Source organism: Pecten maximus, chromosome 13, assembly GCF_902652985.1.
Source record: "Pecten maximus chromosome 13, xPecMax1.1, whole genome shotgun sequence".
NCBI classification, from domain to species: Eukaryota; Metazoa; Mollusca; class Bivalvia; order Pectinida; family Pectinidae; genus Pecten; species Pecten maximus.
The window spans coordinates 9,847,933-9,860,515 of record NC_047027.1 but is presented as its reverse complement, the minus strand read 5'-3'; the positions used below and the strand labels follow the sequence as shown (position 1 = coordinate 9,860,515).

Sequence of the window (12,583 nt, the reverse complement as noted above, 5' to 3'; positions counted from 1 at the left end):
AGTAATCAGCACTTTTTCCATTATTTTCAGTTTTTTACCCCAAAATGGAGTCTCGTAATAACCAACGAATGCGTAAACGATTTATTCCGTTAATATTTGCATACATAAGTGATGGCTGTGATTGAAATAATCAGATTTTAAGTGTATACTCCGGGAATTCTGAGAAAAAGAATGTTGCAGAAATTACCAGTTGTCGCTATGGTTCCAAGGTTTTGTAAAAAAAAAATCCCCCATTACAAATCAACAAATAATATAATCATGTAAATAACATTGTATATAATAACCTGTATCGATTAGATTACAGAACACACTAAAGTTCAATCATGCATCGGAAACGAAATATTTCCGGTGTGAACTCAATTGATATTATAAGGGAATACTTCCTGGTGCGTACCTTTCCAAGGACACACGTACTTATGGTGTACAGCCGAGGGGTCTGGCGCGTGTCGCGCTGTCACAAGGGGACAAACACGAATATACCACAGCCTCCTAACACACACACATACACACATACAGTCTCACACATACACCCTCACACATACACCCACATACACTTCAGGAACGCATCTCGAACACAGGGCTGGGCGTCCTTAAATGGTCATAGCTGTTTATAGGACGTTAAACAATACGAACCCTAACCAAACCAGCCTAAGGTCGATAAACATCTTCTATGATATATATACATGTATGTACAGCGAGTTTGACAAATTGATTATTTATTATTCGGTGATCATGTTGAAAAAAGGTTTTTATCTCAAGTCATCAAATCAACCCCGCTTTATGAACGATTTGGAGTCTTTGTAAGGATAACTTTGTTCTTTGTAAGGATAGCTTTGTTCTTTGTTGGGGATAACTTTATTCAACTTCCCGTGTTGGTATTGCTTTTTTGATATTGTTTTGTAGTCGTTATTTTTTTCACTTTACCAGTGTAGTGCGCAGGTCAACTAATTAAAATGGTGCTATTTTTTTTTTCATTACATTTAACAAAAAAATTCATTTATTTATTTTTTCAATCTTATGTTTTTAGCCCAGCCTATCTCTCTAACATTAACACAAACCGAAGTCGAAGATGAAGACGAACGTTACATCCGGTGTACTGGAAATGTTGGAAGGCCAAACCCAGTGTTACGTCTTCTACAGTCGCCACCTTACAATGACGTCACCAATCACGAAATTATGAAATATAAGCCGACAACGCCACTCCAGAACGGGACCTTCCTAGTCGACCATTTCTTCAACGTGACTTTTCCCTTTTCTGACAACGGTACTCATGTTGTCTGTGACGTCATACACGAAATTGCCCTAGGGACGCAACTTCGACCAATCAGAAGTAAACTGGATCTGGTTATTGTTGCGCAGCCTGTAGGTATGTAACTTAACGTGTTTGTATACAAATAACAGAGACTGACTTTTTATTTCTTTCTTTATTTCTTTATTTTATTTATCCATTCATTCATTTATTTATCCATTCATTCATACATACATTCATTCATTCATTTATTCTTATAACTTATTTATTTATTCATTTATGCATTCATTCATTCATTCATTTATTTTTTTTTATTTATTTATTATTTGAGCGTCAGTTCATTGGTACAAAATTACCACATGTACAAATAACATGTCACATGTCAGATTAGAGATGTGTCGGAGGCCATTACTACATGTCGGTCTAAAACAATTATCTGTATGTCGTTAGTAACATGTAGGGTATAATGGAGTATTGTCAAGGTCATTATAATGACAAGCATGCCTTTGAATCCTTTAATGTATTAAACGGTAACGAAAGTCCAGGTTCAGGGACTAGAAGTACATGGCGAAAACCCAGTCCTCGGCCCAACTCTTCAATTTTAGATAAATGAAGGAATGAATTAATTAAGCACTGGAGTATCGATAATTAGGGGTATATCAGCCTGACTGTTTGGCTGTACCAACACATATAGGTTTGATAATAACATTAAACAAACATATCTGACAAACCTAATGTTGGTTATATGTTGATTTGGACGGGTTTTTGTACATGACCGGCATGACAGGTTCATATGTACATATAAGGGCGATAACTCTGGGGACCTTAGTCACTTTCACAGCTATACACGTGTAGTATGACACGATAGAACCGCGACACCAGGTATTATGAAGCCTGTTTTCCACTGAATGTGAACATAGATATACGACTAATTCCGGGATGGGGATCTGGATTTCGAAGAGACCGAGTGTTGAATTACCCCATTTATAACCATTGGTATACCTATATTTGTGTTTGCTATAAACTCTTAGATGATTTCCCGTCGTTGGTGATTCTCTCGACACACGGACATGTCTCTCGTGCGAGTCTATGATATCACAGCTCGAGGTTATACGTGCACGATATAATAACAGTTTCAGGAACAAGGTCATAAAACTTAAAACAGTCGTGTATCTCGGCTGACACAGACCAGGAACAAATAGTATCAGATGATTGTGTACCTATATATGAGGAAGGAAGAGAAAAAATATTTTGAATTCTCAACGTTTTCGTTTCCTCGTTTTCCGAGATTCCTCTGGCCCCAGCACCAGACGTTAGACGTTAGTGAATTAGTAATTCAGAAACGTTATACTATGGTTGATAAGCAGAAACTGGATAAATCCGTAAACGTGTTTATATTATGAATCATCACGATGTAATCCGAGTTGTACTATTAACAGCCAGGGTCATTTAAGGACGTGCCAGGTTTATGGAGGCGGGGAACCCGGAAAAAAAACCACCAGCCAACGATCAGTACCTGGCAACTGCCCCACGTAGGTTTCGAACTCGCTACCCAGAGATGAAGGGCTAGTGATAAAGTATCGGGACACCTTAACCACTCGGCCACTGCGGCCCCTAGCCTCTATCAACGTGTTTTATACCATATGTACCTGTTTCATGTTGTGTACCATCACGATGTTATCCGAGTTGATATAGCGTTCTGTAATGGATACGTTTGTGAAGTAGTTTTTTCTTCGTGATTCGATCACCAACATTGTATCATTTAAAATAACACAGATGACCAGGAAGGAATTTGAGTGGCCATCTTGGATTTCCGAATTCACCGGAATCATTTACGTTTTATTCTGTAAACAACAAGTAGAATGTGTATTGTTGTATGTAGAGCATACCAATTATACCCTGTTACTCTGTTACACGATCTGTAAGAGGCGACTAAATGTGGGATATCTTCTTCCTTATGTCGCCCTTGACACTGCCTCAATTTTCACCGGTATAGTTCAGAGGTTGCCCCGTGAGGAAGGCTTTCGACTGTGTCTATACTGCCAACCCGAAGTCTATATAAAATACTGCAATGGCTGCCTTCATTTCGATGTCAGTATTTACGTGACAGACTTTGTCATTCAATCGTATTTGAGGTGACATTCCAGTGTGATGACACTATAAAATTGTACGACAGGGGTGTTGAAAAAAAAAAGTTCTTATCTGGCCCCAAGGACCCCCTCCCCCCTCTGGATCCGCTAGTGTATCATAGCCACTACGGGAGGTCGTATTGGCTATTTGGGTTGTGATATCGCCTCCCCAAACGGTGACATTTTTAAAATTCGAACTTTGTACATTCCGGAATCGTTCAGTTAAAAGTATTTGTGGGGATTAGTAATGTATAAACTAGTTAAGCATATTCCTTTTAATTGGACAAACTACATGAGGCTTAACGGTGATAACTGGTGCTCATAATCTCCTGTTTATCTTTATGGTACAATGAACGTGATCCGTCATTCGTGAATTGGTGGAAACATTATGAATTAATTATCACATGCGAAACCAATGCTTGCATATACAGAATATCGATTTTTTTCTGTAGAAACACATATTTATGCACTGCTGATTTTAAATCCATACCCAGATAACGGGAATGCAGCAAACATGTCGTGTATGAACTGACTTGCTTGGAGTTCGAGACAAGTCCCCTTGTATAAACTGACTCAGTGGGAGGCCGTGCCAAGTCTCTAACTCTGTATAAACTGACTCAGTGAAAGACCGTGCCAAGTCTTTAACTCTGTATAAACTGACTCAGTGGGAGACAGTGCCAAGTCCCTAACTCTGTATCAACTGACTCAGTGAGAGGCCGTGCCAAGTCCCTAACTCTGTATAAACTGACTCAGTGAGAGACCACGCCACGTCCCTAACTCTGTATAAACTGACTCAGTGAGAGACGGTGCCAAGTCCCTAACTCTGTATAACCTGACTCAGTGAGAGACCGTGCCAAGTCTCTAACTCTGTATAAACTGACTCAGTGAGAGACCGTACCAAGTCCCTAACTCTGTATAAACTGACTCAGTGAGAGACCGTGTCAAGTCTCTAACTCTGTACAAACCGACTCAGTGAGAGACCACGCCAAGTCTCTAACTCTGTATAAACTGACTCAGTGAAAGACCGTGCCAAGTCTCTAACTCTGTATAAACTGACTCAGTGAGAGACGGTGCCAAGTCCCTAACTCTGTATAACCTGACTCAGTGAGAGACCGTGCCAAGTCTCTAACTCTGTATAAACTGACTCAGTGAGAGACCGTGCCAAGTCTCTAACTCTGTACAAACTGACTCAGTGAGAGACCGTGCTAAGTCCTCTGTATGAACTGACTCAGTGAGAGACCGTGCCAAGTCTCTAACTCTGTATAAACTGACTCAGTGAGAGACCGTGCCAAGTCTCTAACTCTGTACAAACTAACTCAGTGAGAGACCGTGCTAAGTCCTCTGTATGAACTGACTCAGTGAGAGACCGTGCCAAGTCTCTAACTCTGTATAAACTGACTCAGTGAGAGACCGTGCCAAGTCTCTAACTCTGTACAAACTGACTCAGTGGGAGACCGTACCAAGTCCCTAACTCTGTATAAACTGACTCAGTGAGAGACCGTGTCAAGTCCTCTGTATGAACTGACTCAGTGAGAGACCGTACCAAGTCCTCTGTATGAACTGACTCAGTGAGAGACCGTGCCAAGTCCCTAACTCTGTATAAACTGACTCAGTGAGAGACCGTACCAAGTCCCTAACTCTGTACAAACTGACTCAGTGAGAGACCGTACCAAGTCCTCTGTATAAACTGACTCAGTGAGAGACCGTACCAAGTCCCTAACTCTGTATAAACTGACTCAGTGAGAGACCGTACCAAGTCCCTAACTCTGTACAAACTGACTCAGTGGGAGACTGTGCCAAGTCGCTAACTCTGTATAAACTGACTCAGTGAGAGACCGTACCAAGTCTCTAACTCTGTACAAACTGACTCTGTGAGAGACCGTACCAAGTCCCTAACTCTGTATAAACTGACTCAGTGAGAGACCGTACCAAGTCCCTAACTCTGTATAAACTGACTCTGTGGGAGGCCGTGCCAAGTCCCTAACTCTGTATAAACTGACTCAGTGAGAGACCGTGCCAAGTCCCTAACTCTGTATAAACTGACTCAGTGAGAGACCACGCCAAGTCTCTAACTCTGTATCAACTGACTCAGTGAGAGACCGTGTCAAGTCTCTAACTCTGTATAAACTGACTCAGTGGGAGACGGTGCCAAGTCTCTAACTCTGTATCAACTGACTCAGTGAGAGACCACGCCAAGTCTCTAACTCTGTATAAACTGACTCAGTGGGAGGCCGTGTCAAGTCCCTAACTCTGTATGAACTGAGTTACTTGGAGACCGTGTCAATCCCCTCTGTATAACCTAACTCACTGGTAGTCCTTAACAATACTTCTCGCTGTACTGAATATCTTAACCTTCAACACATCCAGGAGGTCAGCGTCACCATGACGACGAAGTATAGGACAGGTAGATTATGACAACTCGGGTGGATAGAGCGCAGTAAACGTGTTATCGTGGTTAAGTGTTTTGACAGGGCGACCCAGAGGTACTTACAGATTTCAGTGATGGCGATGATCACAAATGTAATACAATAAACTTTAACGTAATATATATCGGTCATATTGTGTAGTCGGAAGCTGCACGGGGTATGGAAAAGTGTGGATCAACACATATAATTTATACTGTGTGCACCATGGAGCATAAACAAGCTAGGATTGTGCACATAGTTTTCAGAGACGTGTATACCTGAACCACGGTCCATATACATGTACAAACCCACGTTTCATATACCTGGAACGAATTTCCCAACCATAGTCCGTATAATTGGCACGAATTCGAACCATGGTCCTAAACTTGGCACGAATTCCCAGCCTATGGTCCGTATAATTGGCACGAATTCCCAGCTCATAGTCCAAATACTATACTCAAATACCCCAACCCATATTCTATATTTTGCACGAATTCCAAGTCAACGTTCAATAAACTTGGCACGAATTCCCAACCTATGTTTTATATATTTTGCATGATTCCCAGTCCATTGTCCATACTCCCTACCGACAGTTCATCAACTTTATAATTTGTGTCTAAACACGTATCGCTATTTATCGTTTGTCTGAAGAAAACAAAACCTCAATGTTAATCTATTCCAGTTGTCTCTGACAATCCACCGACACTACACATCCTAACGATACATTATAATAAACAGTCCGGCGACACTACACATCCTAACGATACATTATAATAAACAATCCGGCGACACTACACATCCTAACGATACATTATAATAAACAACCCGGCGACACTACACGTCCTAACGATACATTATAATAAACAACCCGGCGACACTACACATCCTAACGATACATTATAATAAACAGTCCAGCAACACTACACATCCTAACGATACATTATAATAAACAACCCGGCGACACTACACATCCTAACGATACATTATAATAAACAGTCCGGCAACACTACACATCCTAACGATACATTATAATAAACAGTCCGGCAACACTACACATCCTAACGATACATTATAATAAACAACCCGGCGACACTACACATCCTAACGATACATTATAATAAACAACCCGGCCACACTACACATCCTAACGATACATTATAATAAACAATCCGGCGACACTACACATCCTAACGATACATTATAATAAACAGTCCGGCCACACTACACATCCTAACGATACATTATAATAAACAGTCCGGCCACACTACACATCCTAACGATACATTATAATAAACAGTCCGGCCACACTACACATCCTAACGATACATTATAATAAACAGTCCGGCAACACTACACATCCTAACGATACATTATAATAAACAACCCGGCGACACTACACATCCTAACGATACATTATAATAAACAACCCGGCCACACTACACATCCTAACGATACATTATAATAAACAATCCGGCGACACTACACATCCTAACGATACATTATAATAAACAGTCCGGCCACACTACACATCCTAACGATACATTATAATAAACAACCCGGCCACACTACACATCCTAACGATAGATTATAATAAACAACCCGTCGACACTACACATCCTAACGATACATTATAATAAACAGTCCGGCCACACTACACATCCTAACGATACATTATAATAAACAATCCGGCGACACTACACATCCTAACGATACATTATAATAAACAACCCGCCACACTACACATCCTAACGATACATTATAACAAACAACCCGGCCACACTACACATCCTAACGATACATTATAATAAACAGTCCGGCCACACTACACATCCTAACGATACATTATAATAAACAGTCCGGCGACACTACACATCCTAACGATACATTATAATAAACAGTCCGGCCACACTACACATCCTAACGATACATTATAATAAACAGTCCGGCCACACTACACATCCTAACGATACATTATAATAAACAGTCCGGCGACACTACACATCCTAACGATACATTATAATAAACAACCCGGCCACACTACACATCCTAACGATACATTATAATAAACAACCCGGCCACACTACACATCCTAACGATACATTATAATAAACAACCCGCCACACTACACATCCTAACGATACATTATAATAAACAACACGGCGACACTACACATCCTAACGATACATTATAATAAACAGTCGGGCCACACTACACATCCTAACGATACATTATAATAAACAACCCGGCGACACTACACGTCCTAACGATACATTATAATAAACAACCCGGCGACACTACACATCCTAACGATACATTATAATAAACAGTCCAGCAACACTACACATCCTAACGATACATTATAATAAACAACCCGGCGACACTACACATCCTAACGATACATTATAATAAATAGTCCGGCAACACTACACATCCTAACGATACATTATAATAAACAGTCCGGCAACACTACACATCCTAACGATACATTATAATAAACAACCCGGCGACACTACACATCCTAACGATACATTATAATAAACAACCCGGCCACACTACACATCCTAACGATACATTATAATAAACAATCCGGCGACACTACACATCCTAACGATACATTATAATAAACAGTCCGGCCACACTACACATCCTAACGATACATTATAATAAACAGTCCGGCCACACTACACATCCTAACGATACATTATAATAAACAGTCCGGCCACACTACACATCCTAACGATACATTATAATAAACAGTCCGGCAACACTACACATCCTAACGATACATTATAATAAACAACCCGGCGACACTACACATCCTAACGATACATTATAATAAACAACCCGGCCACACTACACATCCTAACGATACATTATAATAAACAATCCGGCGACACTACACATCCTAACGATACATTATAATAAACAGTCCGGCCACACTACACATCCTAACGATACATTATAATAAACAGTCCGGCCACACTACACATCCTAACGATACATTATAATAAACAACCCGGCCACACTACACATCCTAACGATACATTATAATAAACAACCCGTCGACACTACACATCCTAACGATACATTATAATAAACAGTCCGGCCACACTACACATCCTAACGATACATTATAATAAACAATCCGGCGACACTACACATCCTAACGATACATTATAATAAACAACCCGCCACACTACACATCCTAACGATACATTATAACAAACAACCCGGCCACACTACACATCCTAACGATACATTATAATAAACAGTCCGGCCACACTACACATCCTAACGATACATTATAATAAACAGTCCGGCGACACTACACATCCTAACGATACATTATAATAAACAGTCCGGCCACACTACACATCCTAACGATACATTATAATAAACAGTCCGGCCACACTACACATCCTAACGATACATTATAATAAACAGTCCGGCGACACTTCACATCCTAACGATACATTATAATAAACAACCCGGCGACACTACACATCCTAACGATACATTATAATAAACAACCCGGCCACACTACACATCCTAACGATACATTATAATAAACAACCCGCCACACTACACATCCTAACGATACATTATAATAAACAACACGGCGACACTACACATCCTAACGATACATTATAATAAACAGTCGGGCCACACTACACATCCTAACGATACATTATAATAAACAGTCCGGCGACACTACACATCCTAACGATACATTATAATAAACAGTCCGGCGACACTACACATCCTAACGATACATTATAATAAACAGTCCGGCGACACTACACATCCTAACGATACATTATAATAAACAGTCCGGCCACACTACACATCCTAACGATACATTATAATAAACAGTCCGGCAACACTACACATCCTAACGATACATTATAATAAACAACCCGGCGACACTACACATCCTAACGATACATTATAATAAACAATCCGGCGACACTACACATCCTAACGATACATTATAATAAACAACCCGGCCACACTACACATCCTAACGATACATTATAATAAACAGTCCGGCCACACTACACATCCTAACGATACATTATAATAAACAGTCCGGCGACACTACACATCCTAACGATACATTATAATAAACAGTCCGGCCACACTACACATCCTAACGATACATTATAATAAACAGTCCGGCGACACTACACATCCTAACGATACATTATAATAAACAGTCCGGCCACACTACACATCCTAACGATACATTATAATAAACAACCCGGCCACACTACACATCCTAACGATACATTATAATAAACAGTCCGGCGACACTACACATCCTAACGATACATTATAATAAACAACCCGGCGACACTACACATCCTAACGATACATTATAATAAACAGTCCGGCCACACTACACATCCTAACGATACATTATAATAAACAGTCCGGCCACACTACACATCCTAACGATACATTATAATAAACAGTCCGGCCACACTACACATCCTAACGATACATTATAATAAACAGTCCGGCCACACTACACATCCTAACGATACATTATAATAAACAACCCGCCACACTACACATCCTAACGATACATTATAATAAACAACCCGGCCACACTACACATCCTAACGATACATTATAATAAACAACACGGCGACACTACACATCCTAACGATACATTATAATAAACAGTCCGGCGACACTACACATCCTAACGATACATTATAATAAACAGTCCGGCGACACTACACATCCTAACGATACATTATAATAAACAGTCCGGCGACACTACACATCCTAACGATACATTATAATAAACAACCCGGCCACACTACACATCCTAACGATACATTATAATAAACAGTCCGGCGACACTACACATCCTAACGATACATTATAATAAACAGTCCGGCGACACTACACATCCTAACGATACATTATAATAAACAGTCCGGCCACACTACACATCCTAACGATACATTATAATAAACAGTCCGGCCACACTACACATCCTAACGATACATTATAATAAACAACCCGGCCACACTACACATCCTAACGATAGATTATAATAAACAACCCGTCGACACTACACATCCTAACGATACATTATAATAAACAGTCCGGCCACACTACACATCCTAACGATACATTATAATAAACAATCCGGCGACACTACACATCCTAACGATACATTATAATAAACAACCCGCCACACTACACATCCTAACGATACATTATAACAAACAACCCGGCCACACTACACATCCTAACGATACATTATAATAAACAGTCCGGCCACACTACACATCCTAACGATACATTATAATAAACAGTCCGGCGACACTACACATCCTAACGATACATTATAATAAACAGTCCGGCCACACTACACATCCTAACGATACATTATAATAAACAGTCCGGCCACACTACACATCCTAACGATACATTATAATAAACAGTCCGGCGACACTACACATCCTAACGATACATTATAATAAACAACCCGGCCACACTACACATCCTAACGATACATTATAATAAACAACCCGGCCACACTACACATCCTAACGATACATTATAATAAACAACCCGCCACACTACACATCCTAACGATACATTATAATAAACAACACGGCGACACTACACATCCTAACGATACATTATAATAAACAGTCGGGCCACACTACACATCCTAACGATACATTATAATAAACAACCCGGCGACACTACACGTCCTAACGATACATTATAATAAACAACCCGGCGACACTACACATCCTAACGATACATTATAATAAACAGTCCAGCAACACTACACATCCTAACGATACATTATAATAAACAACCCGGCGACACTACACATCCTAACGATACATTATAATAAATAGTCCGGCAACACTACACATCCTAACGATACATTATAATAAACAGTCCGGCAACACTACACATCCTAACGATACATTATAATAAACAACCCGGCGACACTACACATCCTAACGATACATTATAATAAACAACCCGGCCACACTACACATCCTAACGATACATTATAATAAACAATCCGGCGACACTACACATCCTAACGATACATTATAATAAACAGTCCGGCCACACTACACATCCTAACGATACATTATAATAAACAGTCCGGCCACACTACACATCCTAACGATACATTATAATAAACAGTCCGGCCACACTACACATCCTAACGATACATTATAATAAACAGTCCGGCAACACTACACATCCTAACGATACATTATAATAAACAACCCGGCGACACTACACATCCTAACGATACATTATAATAAACAACCCGGCCACACTACACATCCTAACGATACATTATAATAAACAATCCGGCGACACTACACATCCTAACGATACATTATAATAAACAGTCCGGCCACACTACACATCCTAACGATACATTATAATAAACAGTCCGGCCACACTACACATCCTAACGATACATTATAATAAACAACCCGGCCACACTACACATCCTAACGATACATTATAATAAACAACCCGGCGACACTACACATCCTAACGATACATTATAATAAACAGTCCGGCCACACTACACATCCTAACGATACATTATAATAAACAATCCGGCGACACTACACATCCTAACGATACATTATAATAAACAACCCGCCACACTACACATCCTAACGATACATTATAACAAACAACCCGGCCACACTACACATCCTAACGATACATTATAATAAACAGTCCGGCCACACTACACATCCTAACGATACATTATAATAAACAGTCCGGCG

At 40.1% G+C, this 12,583-nt stretch overlaps 1 protein-coding gene across 6 annotated transcripts in view; it reads left to right on the top strand.

Annotated features, from left to right (window-relative positions):
* LOC117341480 (cell wall integrity and stress response component 3-like) overlaps positions 1-12,583 on the top strand; it is a 66,591-nt gene that overhangs the window by 9,777 nt on the left and 44,231 nt on the right. For all 6 annotated transcript variants that reach the window (XM_033903348.1, XM_033903349.1, XM_033903350.1 and 3 more), the window contains exon 3: positions 1,028-1,366. In XM_033903348.1, the coding sequence (XP_033759239.1) occupies positions 1,028-1,366 (339 nt within the window). The remainder of the gene's footprint in view (positions 1-1,027; positions 1,367-12,583) is intronic.